Source organism: Ornithodoros turicata, chromosome 1 (genome assembly GCF_037126465.1).
Source record: "Ornithodoros turicata isolate Travis chromosome 1, ASM3712646v1, whole genome shotgun sequence".
NCBI classification, from domain to species: domain Eukaryota; kingdom Metazoa; phylum Arthropoda; class Arachnida; order Ixodida; family Argasidae; genus Ornithodoros; species Ornithodoros turicata.
The window spans coordinates 128502504-128521893 of NC_088201.1; the positions used below are offsets into that span (position 1 = coordinate 128502504).

The 19390-nt window shown below is 44.6% G+C and overlaps 2 protein-coding genes across 5 annotated transcripts in view; one reads left to right on the forward strand and one right to left on the reverse strand.

Annotated features, from left to right (window-relative positions):
• Positions 1-6397: 6397 nt before the first annotated feature.
• LOC135378592 (disintegrin and metalloproteinase domain-containing protein 10-like) overlaps positions 6398-19390 on the forward strand; it is a 42265-nt gene continuing 29272 nt past the window's right edge. Inside the window, exons 1-2 of the mRNA XM_064611653.1 lie at positions 6398-6493; positions 17236-17371. Coding sequence (XP_064467723.1) covers positions 6442-6493; positions 17236-17371 — 188 coding nt within the window. The 5' untranslated portion in view covers positions 6398-6441. The remainder of the gene's footprint in view (positions 6494-17235; positions 17372-19390) is intronic.
• Positions 7964-13789, reverse strand: LOC135368814 (uncharacterized). 4 transcript variants are annotated; one of them, XM_064602349.1, is made up of 6 exons: positions 13678-13789; positions 10095-10133; positions 9363-9421; positions 8990-9150; positions 8511-8558; positions 7964-8042 (listed from the first exon to the last, which is right to left on the reverse strand). In XM_064602349.1, the coding sequence occupies exons 1-5, from the start codon at positions 13719-13721 to the stop codon at positions 8535-8537; spliced, it is 327 nt and encodes a 108-aa protein (XP_064458419.1). In that variant the 5' UTR covers positions 13722-13789; the 3' UTR covers positions 7964-8042; positions 8511-8534. The 4 variants fall into 4 exon arrangements, 3 of the variants coding, with proteins under 3 accessions (XP_064458419.1, XP_064458428.1, XP_064458406.1); XR_010414877.1 differs by having other exon boundaries at positions 7991-8042; positions 8437-8558; XM_064602358.1 differs by lacking the exon at positions 7964-8042 and having other exon boundaries at positions 8079-8558; positions 8990-9126.

Sequence of the window (19390 nt, forward strand, 5' to 3'; positions counted from 1 at the left end):
CCCATGCTGTTAACGGTCGTCAGTATGTATATCCGTCCCGCGGTACAGGTCCCGTGGAGTGACCTCGAACGCTTACTTGGTTCTCTGGAAGCCCCAGCGCTTGTGCTGGGGGACTTCAATGCACATCACTCGGCCTGGGGAAGCCGAAGGACGGCCAGTAGGGGAAGGAGGTTGTTGGAGGCAATGGAGAATAATAACATATGCCTGCTGAACAACCGCAAGCCCACTTACATGCGATCCCCAACGTCACTTGATGTATTGGACCTCTCGTGGTGCTCAACCGACATAATTCGCCACTTGTCGTGCGCTACGGACGTCGACACTAGAGGTAGCGATCATTTTCCTCTATATATTTCGCACGACAGACTGCCCCTCTCAGCCACTGCTGGACTGATTTCTTTCACAAACTGGAGACGTTTTCGTGCGGGCCTCAGAACATCTGTGCACACCGGTATGTCCCCAGAGGCTCTCTCTCATACAATTACCCGCGGTATTCAGGACGCGGTGGTCATGTCTAAAAGGGTAACAGGCCATGTCGGCCATTCCCCAGCAATTAATCACCTTAGAGCATTACGTCGCCGAGCCGAAAGAACGGCTCGTCGGACAGGGCAACTTACGGACATTGTGGAATACCGCCGGATGAAAGCCAAAGTAACACGATAACTTAAGAACGAGGACAGGAACCGTTGGCGTAAGTTTTGCCACCACCTTTCACCGTTTGATCCGGCCACGAAGATCTGGCGGACAATCCGATCTCTGAAAGAGGCGCCCCCTCAAAAGAATCCTCTCGCGGCCTTGGCTATCGTTCAGCATGTAGACGAAAACACGCTTGCGACGGACTTCTGTGTGGTACTAACGACTCCGGCGGCTGCCTCGACCACGCCCCTACACCGCAGTGTTGTCCACTGTTTGACGGCTGAACTTCACCAAGACTGGCCCCGTCCCCCGGAAGTTATGGACCGCGACTTCACACTAATCGAGCTAAAGGCAGCGTTGAAGCTTGTGAACGCCGCCTCGTCCCCTGGGCCCGATAAAATCACCTATGCCGCCCTACGAAACCTTGACGGGCGGTCACTCCAAGCTCTCCTTCATGTCTATAATACGTCTTGGCAACAAGGATCTTTACCACATACATGCAAGGAGGCATTGGTTGTTCCCATCCTGAAACCAGGCAAGCCCCCAAATGCCTAATCCTCCTTTCGCCCGGTAAGCCTGACAAGCTGTATGGGGAAACTGATGGAGAGAATGGTTTTGCATCGCCTCGACTGGTGGCTTGAAAAACAACGTGCGTTCCCTCACGAAATGGCTGGATTTCGTCGCCACCGAAGCTCCATGGATCCAGTTCTCGACCTAGTCTCTACAGTTCAACATGCTCGAGCCCATCGACGGATCGTCCGATCGGTCTTCCTCGACATCAAGCGCGCATATGATACCGTCTCGCACATTTGTGTGCTGCACGCCTTGCGCTCGTTTGGAGTATCCGGTCGGCTCTTCATCTGGCTCCAAGGCTTCCTTACGGACCCAACTGTCGCTGTCCGTACGTCCCAAGGCCAAAGCCCTCAGCATCCTGTTCCTCAAGGAGTCCCCCAAGGAAGCATTCTCAGCCCGACACTCTTTAACGTGGTGATGGCCGGCCTACAATCAGTAATTCCTCGCAGTGTCGTTCTCCGTGTATGCAGATGACGTCGCCCTTTGGACAGTAGGAAAATCACGCCCGGCTCTCCAGCGCCGCCTGCCAGCTCGCTTTAAACAATATCCATACGTACCTCACGCACCTCGGGATGGACCTTTCACCCGAAAAGTGTGTCGAGCTCCCTTTCACGCGTAAAGCTATGGACAGTTTCCCTCTTTGGCTTGGTTTAAAGAAGCTTGAACCGGTACGCTTTCACCGCTTCCTTGGCGTGGTAATCGACTCGGACTTGCGCTGGGCTCGGCACATTAAACACCTTGAAACTGAAGTGCAGCGATGGCTCCCCGCAAATAAACATCTTTCTGGCTCAGGATGGGGCTGTGATCAGCGTTCCCTGCTCGCGGTTCACGCGGCATTGGTGAGGGCAACTGTGCTTTACAGCCTTCCTATTCTGCACAGGATATCAACAACTTCATTAAATACACTTCGGTCCCTGTTTGCTCGAAGCCTTCGTCGATGCCTCGGAGTTCCAAGAATGGCTGAAACACGGCAAGTACTGGCTGAAGCTGGTGAGCTCCCGATTGAAGTTCTCCGTGAACGGGAAACGGCTCGGCACTACCTCCGTTTGCGTGCTCACATTCCCCGCCACCCGCTACTCAGAAAAATTCGATACCGCCCTGAAAGCGACTTCTATCGAGTAGCGCAGAGGACACGCCAGACTCTCACTGGCTTCATAACTAAGGACACTATACCGCCGGACGCCCCCTGGTCTCTTCCGGTACCGCCCACTTTTGTACGCCTTCCTAACCTTCTGGAAAGAAGAGATCAGGTCCCCCCTCAAGTCCTCCGAGCCCATTTTCATGCTCTGGTAGACGAGAAGTTTTCTACGTTTACGGCAGCATATACTGACGGCGCATCCCGAAACAACAAGTCCGCCTCAGCATTCGTCATTCCACCCGAAGGCGTCGTGCACGGAAGACGCCTTTCACATCCAACCGCCTCCACAGCTGCGGAACTCTATGCCATCCTTTTCTTTCTACAACACATTGCTGATTTTACACCCCGGGAATGGGCAGTTTTACAGACTCCAAATCTGCGCTTCAAGCAATTGAAAATTTCGGCATACGAGGCACATCCGCACCCCTAGTCACAGACGTGTTAATGGCTTACCACACTATCTACGCCGCAGGCCACAGGCTAGTTCTCCAGTGGGTTCCAGCCCATTGTGGCGTCGTGGGGAACGAGCAGGCCGACCGCGCCGCAGAAGCAGCACTCTCGTATCGGAAACGGACCCGTATTGTTCTGCTGAGAGGAGACCGCCGTTCAATTCTGCGACGCCTAGTGACACCCCTCGCTTCCCGCCAACGGACAACCGACATTCTTCCCTCCTCTATGTTGAACAGAGGCACCACGAATGCACCATGAATGCACCACGCTCGCTTTCCGCATGCCACGAAACACCTCTCGTCAAGATGCTGCATTAATCCGCCGAATGCGCCTCGATGTGGCCTTTACAGCTCAGTGGCGTTACCGCTTGAGACAAGTTGAATCTCCCACCTGCTGCCACTGTGGCGCTCTTGAGGATCTGGAGCATATTCTTCTTCATTGCCCTCACTACGAACCTTCCCGAACCACACTCTCCGAGTCTCTTCGTCAGCTGGACTCTCGCCCTTTCTCCCTATCGAAATTGCTTGGTCCCTGGCCCAATCCAGCCCAGCAACGCTCTGCGCTCAAAGCTCTTCTGACATTTCTGGACACCATCGGACTTCAATCGTTATTGTGAAGGGGCTCGTTATTTTATTCCCCCCATTCCATCCAGCAATGGGGTAGAGTATCGCCTGTGGTGATGAAACTCCCCATTCTCCAAGGTCGCAAATAAAGTTGTTTTGTTGGTTGTTAATGCGTGTTATCTGGGAAGTGTCCAGTTCATTTTCTTGGAAATGGTTCACGGCTGCGGTGTGTGCGTTACTAATTATTGTCTTGCGACGTAAAGCCCCAAATTATTATTACACTTGACTGAGTTGTCATGGTGACCAGTAGTTGCACTTTGGTTTTAGTGTTGTGCTCTTGGTTAATAGCAGTTTTACTCAGATGTACTGGAGAACAGGATGAGAAAATAAAAATAGGAAAAAGCGATGTAGGAACTTACTTCTCTGGCAGCAGGAAGTAAGTAGTACTTCTGTGTCCTCTAGTACTGCGAGCTTGACAAGGTTGGAATATTCATGAACCGGAGCATTCCAGTGACTCATCGATGTTTGCTCCAGAGGAGAGGATTGCAGAACATAACAGGACATTCCCTAACGGTCTGTTCCGCACCCATGGCTGGCTATACCATGTCCTCTTTCCCCACAGACACAGGATGTAGTGGATGTAACATAGGTGCCCTTCAGAATATTCTATCTGTGTCAGTGCTCAGGCACATGGAACATTGTGAAAGCAGCTCCATCAACCAGGATTCTGCTACAATCAGCAACCGTTCGCCTCCTTTACACCTAGCAAATCAAACAAAACTTGCAGTGAACATTGAATTACTGTAGTTCTCACAAACCACCTGTACCTGTGTTTTAGCAATTAAGCATTCTGAGGACCTGAAGTTATTGTTCATTCCATAACATTCTTCTGTTTCTTAACCACATTCTTCCAGTATCAGTAATATCACGTGAATTTCTGGGCATAGGATTTTGCAAACTGTAAAGTACATTTCCCTCAGCTGTACATAACGGAATGCACCCTGCTGGAGACCTTTCGGCATACACGCCTTTTGAACTGTTAAAACGAAGTCTCCCTGTCTCTACTGAACATTTCTCAGCTGAACACGGTCAAGAACTCAGAGGGACGGAAACAGACAGCGTTAATCACTTCGCTACAGCGCTCACTACCGCCCTTTTCTGTTCTTTTGTCAGCTCTAGTCAGGAGATCGATTAGTATCCTACTCTAATAGTCTCAATCGCTCCAAGTACGTGGCCCTGCGACGTGGAATTAGTGATGTGCACCTTGCTCACGCTGTTCCGGCTGATTTCTATGTCAAAATTTGGGTAAGGACATTTCAACGCACGTGCGTGTTTCAGGGTTTGTTCACACGGAATGGCTTTTAACAAGGATTGTCTCCCACTCTGCTAACCCCTTGAAATACCATAACTAAAAAGTTAATAAAGTTTGAGTAATTAGTCATCCTGTAGCAACACACTTTTTTGAAATGGTATGTCTGTATAACTCAACTGCAAAAACGACATGTACAATGCTCCCATACCTGCTTTATAAACAACAGAGTTCGAGGTAACTCGTTACTGTAACTAAGTTTCTTTTTTTGGTAACTTGTAACTTAACTCTGTACTTTTGGTAACTTTCAGAGGAACACGTTCCTTTTTCAGGTAACTTTGCCAAAGTAACTTAAGTTAAGTTCAAAGTTACTTTTAAGTCGCTTTTCACTCGCGTCCACATATTTTCTTGCTTTGTCTCTGGTTCCTTCATGGTATTTTTTTCCATAAAACGTGATATTCAAGAAGTAAGAACCGCTGCTATTGAAATGAAGCTGAACCATTGTGCGCCCACAGGGAGTAAGATGTAAAGCGTTCGAATAGACCTCTACCAGAGAAACGTCATCATGACCTTGGTAGACAGACTGAAACCGAAACAAATCGGAAGGAGAGGGCTGGGCTCAACAAATGAGCTCTTGTTCTCTACCTCTCATTGAAAGAAAAGTAGGACCGAAGGTCGCGTCCCTTTCAGGGACCATCATAATCCCCTCAAGACCGTGGCTTTCGGGAGCGACCTTGTTCACTTCTAGCTTCGAGCGTAGTTCAATGGACCATTTCCATATTCGCGTCGCCCCTAGCGGCGGAATGTCGAACGTCGCGTCTTTCCCCCCAATAAACATGATGACGCTTTTCGGACTGGCACGTTGCGTGGGAAAGTAGCAAGAGAAGATTGGAAGATGAATGCGGAAAGAGTGCAAGCTCATTGTACTCATTACCAGTACAAAGGGTTGTCAAATGTAGACCTCAAACGTCCGCGTGACCTTGAAACCGATTATCTCTCCCCAATGAACATGACAGATGCCCGCAGGTGGGTCCATAGTGATGTTTTCCACTCAAAGATGGCGGACGCAAGGGCTGGGCATGCGCATACGGGTTGTCGGAAATTGTCTATTCTACCAAATTTATGGCGCTGTCAAACACTATGACGTCATTTGTTTACAAACAGGGAGGTCCATTGTTGGACATAAACGAAAACGATCTAAGCGTGTTGCACTCCTCCACAGGCAACTCAAGGTCTAACCCAACTGTTCACGCGCGCTGCACCTGCGTAATGCTATTTTGTGTCTTAAGTAACTTGGAAGTAACTGGTTCTTTTTCTAAGTAACTCAGTAACTGTCAGTTACATTTCAGGCTGAACAACTTCGTTATTAACGTAGTTACATTTTGCGCACGGTAACTTAACTTCTAACGAGTTCTTTTTGACGGGTAACTTCTCAATCTATGATAAAGAATCTGTACAGGATGAGAAAATGTCCAGTGATACCAGATTTCGTAAACGTTGCATGTTTCCCAGTGAACGAGAAAGAGATGTCGGGAACAATTAAAGCCTCTCCGCACTTATTTAATATTCTTTCTCTTTTTATACATTATTTGCTTTGTCGGGCACTACACTTTGAAAGTGAGTACGAATAAAGGAATACACACCGCGGTACACGGCAGTAGGTGCATTATTTTCTTATCCTCTGTCCCTGTGATAGAATGAAGAAAAAGATCGGGAACGGTGCGTGCATGAACTTCGAGTACCCAGTCGCGCATTTGTATTCGTCTCAGTAAATGCGATTTGCGGTATTTTATTTGGTGTTCAACATGGGACAAGTCATAGCGGGTAAGTTGATACCTATATATATTATATATTCGTCCCTTTGAGCTGGTGTAGAGACACATCAAAAGGACAAAGCAGAATAACAGCGTAATGATTGCGAAGTACCACTTGTTTGAGAGTATCTCCATCGGCCCCTTTCGACAGGCTTCCTGCGAGGGTGTGTTCATTAAGGTCAGCACATGAAGCACTCCATCACTTTTCTTCCGCACATCCTTCGTTTGCGTGTCCAGGATAACGTGCAGCGTGGTGACAAAAAAAAACATCGTGCGTCGTAGGCGAATGGAACTGCAGAATATTGTGCAGAATAGCATTTTCTAATCTCCTTAGTTTTTTCATGGTGACGTATTCATTAATTAGGTGTAATTAATTAGTTTCCTTTTTAATCGTTCGTCGTCGGGTCGAGATGTGAATTAGAAAGTTGTAAACTGATCTGGATTGGTCTTGTGTTGTGCTCTTTGCATGGTGTGTTCCTCAAACTCAAAGGAATGTTACCTCTTTCTAAAGTTGTACAGTTTGTTGAGAAAATAGCGTCGCAAATGTGCCTGTTCTGTTAAGCCTGTTCTGTTCTCTGGCGCTTCAACAGTGTGCTACAGCGTAGGCCTTGCATGTACCATGTGGCATGACGCGATGGCAACAAAGGCGCGCGCGTCACTTTCGTGGCTTTCAAGCGTACGGAAGATTTATTACATCCATTATATGCCGAGAAGCGACTTTCAGATCACAGCTCACCTGAGTGTTTCTCGGCACGCTCTACAACTTTCTAATTCACATCTTTATCCTACACTGCAAAAAATATTCCGTGAAAATAACGTGAAACTGCATCGCAGCTGTATTAATTGTGAGCACTGTGAAAAGAACGGGAAAGTGTTTTCGAGATATACGACACAAACTCGTGAAATTCACATGTCGCTGTATTCCTACATTACGTGTTCACCCCACCTAAAGATGAGACCATGTTCTTGTTGTTTAATGGTTCAGTGAAAAAAAAAAAACGTGAAAATGCATGGCAGCTGTATTATTTGTGAACACCGTGAAGAAGACGGGAAAGTGTTTTCGAGATATACGACACAAGCTCGTGAAATTGACATGTCGCTGTATGCCTACATCACGTGTTCACCTCATCTAAAGGATGAGACCGTGTTCTTGTTCTTTAATGGCTCCATGTAAGAAACGTAAACGCATCGCAGCTGTTTTAATTGTGAACACCGTGAAAAAGACGGGAAAGTGTTTTCGAGATATACGACACAAGCTCGTGAAATTTACATGTCGCTGTATTTCTACATCACGTGTTCGCCTCATCTGAAAGATGAGACCGTGTTCTTGCTGTTTAATGGTTCGCCGTTATTATGATGGGATACTGTACTATAGAAACATGCACCAGCCTGTAAAAATTACTGTGTATCATTTTATGGAATCGAAATGGAATGTTCGACCTGTATCATTATCACACACCACACCACACCACACCACATGTTCTGTGTTCACAAAACAATATATTCACTGAAGTGTACAGTGCAGTAGCTTTCTGAAGAACGGCAGCTTGCAACTGCTCCTGAAATCAGAACAAAAACATGAAATTAGGAACATTGAGTGTAAGGCATAAGAAGAGACAAGACATATTGATGTGTAAACTGAAGTGCCCAACACACAGTTTGAATCTGTGCACTTGAAAAAGCACGATGCACATGCGTAGACAAAGTGCGTGAAAGCACAGAAGTATGTCTGTTGTGCCTAACCCTGTAGTAGTCAGCTTATCCTAACTAACACATGTGAAAGGAGATGCAAGGAACAAGATCAAGACTCACAAATAGGGCATAGCACAATAGCAACATGGTGGCACAAATAGCAGAATGGTAAATGGTTAAGAGTATGAAATTTTGGGAAATGTGGACCAAATAGAAATAATCAGTACCAAATTGCAGACTAAGGAAGGGCTAAAGGGATACCTATCTTTCAGCTTTACCCCAGTTTGCAGAGGAGTGATAGAAGGCGAACAGGCATGCCACTTAATCTTGTTTACCATTGGGGGTGCCTTGTTCCTCTTTCATGGCTGATGTGTCCAAAACGGCTGCGAAATAAAAAGGAGGGCATTTTTTAACAATCCTAATTTTTCATGCTGTACCATGTCAGGTGCTTGACTGCCTTCCCAGCTTCATGGGCACGTCAGCCATCTGTTCATGAGTTAGATGAGCTGCTAGTTTTCTTCTGCCACCGGAACTGGCACAATAAAATTTCCAAACCTAGCTGTTCGTAAGTGAATGTATGATAAACCAGTTGCCGAATAGTGCCAGGTTGCCTACAGCAGCAGCGGGTTTTTCAGTATCTGTGAAACCACGGAATACAAAGACAGGAAAAAGAGACATTTGAAACACATGGCCGCAAAACTTATTGTCACCCCACGGTAACTATGAACAATAGAAGCATGAATACAGCAGAGTAGTTGTTGACTATGTGATAACTATTTATGATACGATGAGTGTAATACATAAGAATGCATACCATTGTAGGAATTCTAACAAACATTGGTAGCAGGTACTGCACATCGTAGTTGAAATACACTCTGAGCTGAAGCACCAATGGTTTCTCCACGCTCCTTGCAGTTAGCATTTTGGCGTTGTCCAAGGGAAGAACAATGCCTGAAAAGTGTAGCAGTGATGACCCTGTGAGAGAGAGATGTACTATAAATCTATTGGAGTGGCTGCAAATGCTTTGACAGCCCATGTTGCAGCTGCAGCACAGACTTTTGTTTTGTGACAGCATCCTTTCTTTCAGTTGCACAAAACAGAAATATGTGTTACATAAAGAAGAAGAAATGACCACTGCAAGGTGCCAATAGCAGGCAAAAAAGACTTGGAAATGGAAGCACTCATACCAATAGCAGAGGCGTGGTGTTGGGGGTGCGCAATCCACAGCTGTTGGCCCAGCTCTGTGCTATAGAGAAAGATTGTATACCTCACTCAGTATTACAAACAATTGAACAGTCATATAATAGTCATCAGACACAAGAAAATATGCAACATTAAACAGAAACTAAATATACCATAAAAACATAAACGTGAACAATCACAGTGTACTCATTACGTCCTACAAAATGTTTGTCTGCACTTTGCTATATCACTGACAGACAGGAAACAGGGACAATTGAGAAAATCGCCTGTGATTGCCTAGTTGCTGCCTTTAGAACTGCTTGTCTGAATTAAAGTTCATACACCCTGCACTGACACAACCTTCAGATGTCAATGATACTACATTGATCTTTCATATTTTCTTTTCCATGTGCGTCACCAACAAGTATGTCAATGATCACATTATCAGAGAAGAACTCTCAGAACTGTGTGGAACGAGGTGCAGACCTCGTAGTCTTTATTAAAATATGCGCAGACCAGCTTCAGCAAAAAGATATGTTGTCCTGGGCAGCCACTTTCATCATGGGTGCCGTATATATATATATATGCTGCAGCAACTTTCTTGTTTGCGGCTTCCATGCCAGTCTCCTTGGGTGCATGACACAAATATATTATGTATATATGAATGTATTTTAAAGTGCCTTTGATAATCATAAAGGTATACTTGAGGCAGTTTGCATTCACAGCACAGTACATACTCGTTTGCTGCTTGCTTCTTGTCTGTATATGCCCAGACCCTGTTTGGTAACAAAATAAAGAAAGAGATAAGGCCACAAAAGTATGAAAAAAGGGGCGTATACAAGAAGATACCTGAAAAGGACCCAAGCAGCACACTGTACTGAAAGTCGAGTGCAATCGGGGTGGACGGTATGTGTCCTATCAATGTTTCACAGGTCTGTTCAAGGCCTTTCACCTACCCGTCCACCCCCATTGCACTCGAGTTTCAGTACATTGTGTTGTCTGCGTCAGAGTAAGAGCTGTGTAGCAAAAAAAGTATTGTGTTGCTACACTGTCACTTCATCATGCAAACACCGCTCAGCTAACGAAACGCGTCACAACATTATCGCGTACCTTTCGCCAGATTTTCGTTAAACTCAGAGACGCGCGATCGTCATTCTTCCTATTCAAAGCAGGCTCTTCTTGCTGCTGTGCCATCAGTGCGATGCCGTAACTTGATACCCGTTCATGTCAGGCCGATGTCGTCGAACACTTTTGGTGCTAACAACCACTGATGGCCACTAACTACTTCTACAGTAGTTTAACTATAACTACTAACTACTTCGTGATGGAGTAGTTTAACTAGTAGTTCAACTACTTTTCAGGGGAGTAGTTAAAACTACTTCTTTAACTACTGCAATGTAGTTTAACTACACCTATAACTACTTAACGTTATCCATCAACACCAATCCCTTGTAGTGTTCTTGGACACCTAAATATGAATCACAAGCAATGATAAACTTTGGCTCAAGCCACTGCTAAGATCGTCAAATACAAAGCTTGCGGCGGGATTCTTTCTGTGCCTACGCGATAAACTAAGTTGCGTAATTATTTCAGAGCAAATGAGGCTTCACTGGACAACAGTGTTGCGGATTTAAATCCGGGGATTGAATATAAATCCATCAAAGGGCTCGTGGATTTGATTTGGAATTTGGTTTACGAGGAAAATATGGCGACGATTTGGATTTGGATTTAATCACAATTTTGGCAGATGATTTGGATTTGGATTGAATCACGTTTTTTTCGACGGAATTGGATGTGTATTTGGTCAAGCTCCTGAAGGAAAATGGTTGGATTTTGACTGCTGCGAAATTTGACGTTGACGGGCGGGCATATTCTTTGTCAGTCGTATCTGAGGCCGTCTCTGTAATTACGTTTTTACAAGACATTTGGCTGAATTGCATTTCACATATGTTTACACATGATGCAATGCAACTCTTAATGATGAGAAGGTCTAAAAAATGTTTGGATTTGAGATGGCTTGCCTTGCATCCCGCCATCTCGGTTCCCAATGTCCCGCCAAAAGTTATGTTTCGTTTAAAAAGATATCCCATGATTTTTTGATTGCGTGGAGCAGTCTACGGACACTGTTTGTAGACTGCTTCAAGTTTAAGAGCTGGTTTGTCTGTCAGACAGACCACCTCTAAGGCCTATAGCCATCTCCCCTTCCGAGCACTAAAGGTACGTCATACTCTCACACATAACCACATGGGTAGTTCAATGTCTAATTCACAACGGTATCACAGCTTTCTATAATTTCTTAGAAATGGATCGCATTGGAGAAAGCACACCACTGGTGCACTGAGCTCAGGCAATGTACGTTCGAGAAAAGGACTACCATACACGTATTTTGTCTGTTTTATTGGTTCTGAACTGCGACTGATGTCGCGTTCTGGTGTCCCAGAGATTGCTAAAATAAGTCCCGAAATGTCCACATGAGAACCAGTCGTATGAGGTCATTGTCCAGGAATGTGAATATCGGTTGCACTTTTTCATAGTGGCTTGCTTATGGTCAACTTGGTGCCACCGCAGAACTCGTACCGCAAGAACGAACGACGGAATAGTCCTCTATTTAAGCGAGTGTACAGTAAAGGATGATGTTGTTTCCCCTCTCTGCTATTGGATGTCCGCAGTGGCCCGCTACCCCTGCTTTCGGAAGTAGCGAAACATGTATTTGCAAGTTCTGGAGCAGTTGAACGAGTGCTCTCTGCAACCAGCTTGATCAAGACCGCGAAAAGAAACAAGCTGCAGCCAGCTACATTGGAGCAGCTGGTCTTTCTATACAAGAACTTGAGAGAATAAGACCGCTTACGCGTGTTGGGCGGATGTACTATTGAGTTTGTTATAACACAACTGCGGTGTGCAGCACGTAGCCGCCGCATTTAATCATATGTGCCGAGTAAGCGTATTTCACAAATATATTACTCCGATATCCACGTGAAAATAAAATGTCAGTGTCAACCTTGGCATCGCTATGTTGGCTGTTCATACTCTTCGCTGCAGGTGAGATTTATAGGTGTTTATACCATGTCACGGGTCTTATCCAGCGAATGCATGCAGTAATTGTACGACCTTGTACACATGGTCAGCTGCATGCTACAGTTATTTCGGGAACTTTAGCCCCCGGATTCGTTGACGGATTTGATGAATCCTAATTTAAAACCGGATTTGATTTAGCACACCAAAAACAAATCCGGATTTAAAATGATTTGATTTGTCGCCTCAAGTTTAAATCCGGACTTGATTTGGATTTGATTTGCGGTGTCCCGAAAAACATGGATTTGATTTAAATTCGATTTGACTCGTTAAATCTGCAACACTGCTGGACAAGCATTAAAAGTGAAGATTTAGTACACATGCACGACACAATTGCTCTGTACCTCCGTTCTCATCAAACAAGTAGCTCAAGGTAAAAGTCGAAACCACAATCGTGCCGTAAAGCTTGCCGCAAAATCGGAAGTAGTTTGCGCCTTCATTAACCTAACTACTGTTGTTAACTACTCGAAATAGTAGTTTAACTAGTAGTTGCCACTACATTTCTGCAAGTAGTTGATAACTACTTTTTAACTACAATCTGGTAGTTTAACTAGTAGTTTAACTACATGTAGTTAACTACTGACCATCACTGCTAACAACGAAGATACTCTCGCGTATACGGGACAAATGAAAATACGTCTCGCCGACGCTTTTACCAACATTTCTGCTACTGTTTTATCCACATGATTTGTTTCATGCATGCTGTATACAGTATTGATATTTGCCTCCTAAATACTACAAACACTTAAAAATTATATGAACGACGGGCGTACACAATGGCCTCATTCGATCAACGTCGGTTAAACGCGATCAAGGGTCCCTCGACTTGGAATTGCGACTACACTCTCTGTTGACAGCACTGTCACGCATTTCTAAAATAAATCTTGCGTCCCGAGTTAACCTTATTAGTACAAAGGTGTGAAGGATCCTCGATCTCGGTTGAGCGTTCAATCTCGTTAACCGGCGTTGGTGAAACCAGGCCTATTTCAAATGTCCATGCGGGTGAATGCGCACCACTTGTTCCAGAAAGTTACACATTGCTCATTTTAGTGGTTTGAGAGGGAAATTTGAATAACATGCATGGCTACGACATTGGCAGTATGACAAGTGAGAACACAGCGTAAGGCGATAGCGTTCCACTGAAGAAGGCGCCATTCACTACGTATTTGGTAGCGCACAACGGCGGCGCATGTTTCCCTTTATTATAAGAAGCTCACAGCATAAAGGGCGTAATAAGAGTTCACATACCTTCGAAATCGTCTTGCGAAAGCCCACGAGGGCAGGCACAGCATTGACTTTGACGGTTGTGACAGTCGGGGCACACATGCTTTCCTCACACGAGAGCCGGTTGCTGCGGGAGAAAGCCATGCAGATCCAGTGCGGATGCCCAGATTCCTCCTCCCCCGCGACATAACAGGAAACGCGTGCGATTTGAAAGAACGGGTTGGCGCCCATTATTTTCGCGACGATATGCACGTATTATTCACGACTATTTTTTGCAGTGTACAATGGTCAATTTAAAAGTTAACTAGTTAATTGCGCTTAATTAATTAATCGGGCACAATGAAAAAAATCAGGACATTAGAACACGCGGTTCCGCACAAGATTCTGGAGTTTTCATTCGCCTATGAAGCACCGAATGATGGAGCAATGTAACAAGCTACTCGAGACACACATCATCCTGAAGCTCTCGCGTACATTAATGCGACCGAAGCGCATCGTATCGACTTATCGTACCTCCTTGAACCTATCTCCATCGGTGGATTGGTTGACGTGACCCTGTAAGAGAGGATATGTTGCGATAAGTTGACATGATACACTTTTGTCGCTTTCATGTAAACGCAGCGCGTCATGCGTATGATGCCTGCACGTAGTATGACTCCGCGTCGGTCTCGAAGTCAGGCAATGTCATCAGTGAAACATCCAGTTGAGTTTTAACACCAAATTGCATGCGTACGTTGCAGACACATTTGTTGCGCGCGGTGTTGCAGATACACTTGACACTAAGTTTCGTCTCATACGACAAAACGCAACAACAACGTTTCCAACGACACACTGTCATCCCAGGGATATCCTAAGATCATCATGCATGGACGGAGGTGACATCCCCAGGGCGGTGAATCTGATCCTCAAATCATCCTCAGCGTGTCATTTTGGCACTATATAGCGTCCCCATGGTATCCTCAGATCATCCACAGATCCTACGTGAGGACAACTTGAGAACCGTGCTAGAGCATTCCTAGGTATTTCTTTTTTCAGTATGCAGACTTATCAAATAGCCCCCAACTCGTCAGAGAACCCATATCAGTGTTTTTTTTTTTATTGCACAGGAAACAGTTACATACTGATTCCATACATCTTGGTTAACTGCCGCAATAAAGTCGTATTGCCAACTGTAGGATGGGACAAGGGAAAGCTTGTCCATATCACACTTCAAAAATAGTACTCCCCTCGCCCTTAAAACGAAGGGCAGGGCCACCTAATGCTAGGCAGGCAGTCCCACAGAACTGCCAATGCCAAAGTCTGGCTGTTCGTTTCTAGTACATTCCATAACGGACAATAAGCGTAGCGGTTTAAAAAGAAAGCAGAGAGAAATATATCAGACACAGGAAAAAAGTCCGAGAAACCCACTCCGAAAGGTAATAGAATTCTCTTCCGAAGCAAAAACAGATGTTATTTATTGCTTATACTAAGCGACATTCCATTAATTCGACAGTCATGCTCGACTGCGACACAAAACAAAGGGTGAGCCGTCCATGTTTCCTTCGATTACGCAAAGAAAAAATACTAAAAGCGAGGAATTAATTGAAGTATTAACTCTGTATCACTGCAAAGTCTGTTTCTTACTCCTTTTGGTTTGAGACAGTCAGGTAGGACTTTTGAAAGTCAAAAGCAGTGCGACAGAATCGCGCGTTTCTGTCGTTTCCACAAGAAATGCTCCATGTATCATAGACAGTCATCCTTTTCGCAGGCAGATAATTCTACGCTGGACCACCCTTTATTTCAGGAAAATGTCAATCGGGTCCAAGGATCGGACAAAAAAAAAACTGAATGTGTTTAGGGAGTCTGAGTAGGTAAACTAAACAAAGTAATACTTGTCGTCCCGCTACCTGCCCACAGGGACGGGCACAGGACGTACCTGAATGACTGTTCACGGACAGTCCGCGAGTGTCATCCTCAGGACGTTCTGGGGATACACCTCGTAGGACGAGGACACGATGACACTGTGAGGACATCCTGAGGACCGTGTGTGCTCTTGGGGTTATTGCGAGATGATGAATGGGGAGTTTCATCGCCAGGGGCGATGCTTTACCCCATTGTTGGTAGAGTATTCCCCTGGCGATGAAACTCCGCACAGGAAAGAGCTTTCGTATCTCTGTCAGATGGAATGCAACAAACGTCGACAAAGACAGCACTAAAGCTCGGCTTCACCAACGCTGAGTTGCTATAGAACTTGGAGTTAACACTAAATTCTTATATTTTCTTTTGTTACAGACATTAGTTGGTGATGTGACGAATGTTTCATTGACAATAACTCCCTTTACTGAAGCAGAGTTAAGCGTTAAATTCAAGTGACGGGACAGCTGATCTCGGTTCAAATGTTAATCGGAATTGATTAAAGCGGGCCTTGGAGCCCTCACGACAATCGTTCAAAGAAGCAAAGCTTACAGACCTTACACGTCCCATGCGAAACAATAAATGAATCACATTCCATGAATCCATTCTAAAATAACAATCTCAAAAGAAATGCGGCACTCGCAAGACATTTTCTTGTGTCACAGACATTTTCTTGTGTCGAGAGATTTTCTCGTTTCTTGAGACGCAGATTTAGCTGCACAATTTGAATTCTTGAGAATAATATATCCTCCATTTTTCTTCGGTCTTTTGCACTCAACTGCCCTTTTATCAAATGAAGTACGGGAGAGTTCATATGGATCATATATTTTCCATTAAACACTGATAATATGAAAGATGGAAGTCACTGAAAAGGTTAGCCAGCTGTATAGGACTCGAACCCACGACTTCTGGATTTCTGGATTACCGGCCCAGGGTTCTCTAAATTGAGATAAGCTAACACACCTCCCCAGGGACTTCCAAAAGCGCGTCATCTGGAGGGACACATCAACCACTCTCTCTCACTCAACCCCCTTTCACTCTTACATTTTTCTCACTCATACACAATCATATGTCGGGATCGACGCAAGCGCCAACTGTTGAACATGAGAGAACTGACGTTCTGAGGCTGGAACATTATTATTATTTCATCATTATTATTTAACATCATTATTATTTCATCATTTCTTCATTACATCATTATTATTTGAGGCTTTGTATGTATTTGTCCTTTCTATGTTATTCCAGCCTCAGAACATCAGTTCTCTCATGTTCAACTGATAATATTCCCTGTCTCAATGTGAAGGTCGCTACTTCCGGAGTAGATATCTGGTAATATGTATCAATGTATCATATGTATCAAGTAAATCTGTAGCTATCAATTTATGCTTATTGGCTCGTCTAGTCAATGAGTGTCACACCAGATGAGATATGACTAGCAATTTATCGTGGAATATTTAAAGTGAATTTTATTGCCACGTAGCGACATGTGGCTTAAAGTAGTGGACATCTTTCTGCTTGTGTTGACACATTCGTACTGTCTGGAGTTGCTGAATCAAATGGAGCAGCGAATTTTTCAATATTGCTCTTGCTATTAGCTGCTCACCATGTGTGTTTACATTATATATTGAGCTACGTTCCACGTTTCCTTCAAAGTAATACAGTCATTTCCATATCTTCTTATTTGCTTAGACCATATGAACCGATTCATCCGGCACTATGAACCATTGCACTTTCTCAGCGAACCATCTGTGCTTGGCGAGACAGCGAGGTCTGAGGGATCCCTAGAAACCAGTAACAGCAACATTCGCTTCGCAGCATATGGGAAGTAAGTCAGTTTCAAATATCTTCAGTGCTCTTAGCTGACTCCTTGACCACAGGTGGAGGCTAATTTTTGTACCTAGTCTTGTAATAGCCTATGGAAAGCGGTGCAATCTATTGACAACTACTCCGCCACATGGTAACATGATTATTGAAACATCTGACCATCGGTACATGGGTGTTCATTTACTCAGTGCGCTGTGGATTTCAAATAACTATGTCCTTGTTCTCCTTGTTTGGGTTTTTATTTTCATTGTCACGATACTCTTCGTTCACCTAGTGTACCATGGCATCTGATGGAACAAAGTGCAATATTTTTTTTTGTCTTTCCCCTTTTTACTTTACTCACCAGCTCCCGTGTCATAGTGGTTAGGATGACCGCTTTCCACGCCGTGACTGGGAGGTGACATGGGTTCGAATCCTGTCATCGGCTGTGTTGTCTGAGGTTTTCCCTGGGTTTTCCGAAGACTTTCCAGACGAATGTCTGCACAGTTCCCCCTGAACTCGGGCCAGGATGCCTACTAACCCCCCCCCCTGTCTTCCACTCCTTCCTGCTGTCCTCTCTCCATACATCCACGTCTGTACGCTGCTCGTAGCCACAATTGCTTCGCGGCGCTAACACGGAAATAAAGTATAAAAAATAAAGAAACTTTACTCACGTCATGTGAAGCAGTGCAGTGTTTTGCCGCGAACTGGAAGCTTCGCGCTGTGGCAATGTGATATTTTTGTTCCCTCGCAGAAATGGATGGGCAGTGATACGTCATCTTATAAATTATTTCTGTAACGCTTACTAATCGCTATCCTACTATTTTATGTGTTTACGTTTGCTACAGTACTATTTCTGTTGACGAAGCTGGTGCCAACGAAAATCTTTTCCCGGGAGGATCGAGGGGGGGGGGGGGTGCATGTGCAATTCACAAACACAACGTAAGCCGAAATAATAAAAAATGTGTAGTAAACATGAATGCTGTACTTCCAAGGCCAGAGGACGGCAGCCGTCTATTTACCTTCACAGCCTGAGATTACAACGCTTTCTGTGTATCCGTATCCATTTTCCTTGTCACGTCACACTTGAGTATTCACTTTTCTGCTACGAAAAAAAAATACATAAATGACGCAATGTCATGCGAGTGTAATCAAGCACTCGCTGGCTGTTCCTATTTCTAAACGAAACAAGAGTTCGTACGAATGACAAGAAAGTACAAGCGACGTGTGCTACTAGTAGTGCCGCAAGTTACTAGTTACCGTGCCGCTAGTTACCGCAAGCTACTAGTAGTGCCGCAACCATATTGCCTAGTTTTCCCAGTACCGGAGTGGTGTTCCCGCTACGTATTCATTGCAGAAAAAGCATTTTCGCTAGAAATTGGGGTGGTGTTAATTTTCTGTGCTACAGCTGTCTTTGATAAAATGGGAAACATGGAACACTGAAAAAAAGTAGGTCCATTAAAATAAAACTAGCCATTTCAACAAGCCAACTGCATCTATTCAACATCCAGATGCGGCTCCTCGCGTAAAAAAAAAGAACTGAAAAAAACTACGACTACACGTACATAGAACACATACACAGAAAAAAAAGCCACCGACAGAAGAGGTTTTTTGACGTGAAAACGTCAAGCTTCCGGACGGAATCCGCCCGAAAGCTTGTCAAATCAAAGTATATTGATGCTTCCAACCGTTGCATTTATTTTTCGGGGCTACTCGTTTCTGGGCTTGACATGCAACGAAATTATGCCGAATTTCATGACTCGATAACTCGATGAGTAATAAACCGATAAATACTTGTATTTCTTTCACTAAAATCCCGCAAAGGGGCAAAGGAATCGGAGATCGTGACATTTTCATGTAACACACTACGGCTCGGACAGAACTGAGCTCGCCCCATTTTTTTTCTTAATGTTTGTTTTTAATTGTTTGCTATTGACGTCGACATGTCTGACGTCTTCGACTTCGATTACGACCGTAAGTTAGGTCCCACCAAATATATTAAAAATAGTTTTCTTTTAATAGTTCAGGATGTTATTTTAGT

Excerpts from the sequence above, each read along its gene's own strand:
- LOC135368814 (XM_064602349.1), bottom strand. The coding sequence starts at position 13,721 with ATGCTGTGCCTGCCCTCGTGGGCTTTCGCAAGACGATTTCGAAG. Across the intron at positions 9,422-10,094 it reads AAGAAGCAAGCAGCAAACGA|CACAGAGCTGGGCCAACAGC; the intron begins GTATGTACTGTG and ends CTTTCTCTATAG. Across the intron at positions 8,559-8,989 it reads TTGTTAGAATTCCTACAATG|CCGTTTTGGACACATCAGCC; the intron begins GTATGCATTCTT and ends TTTATTTCGCAG.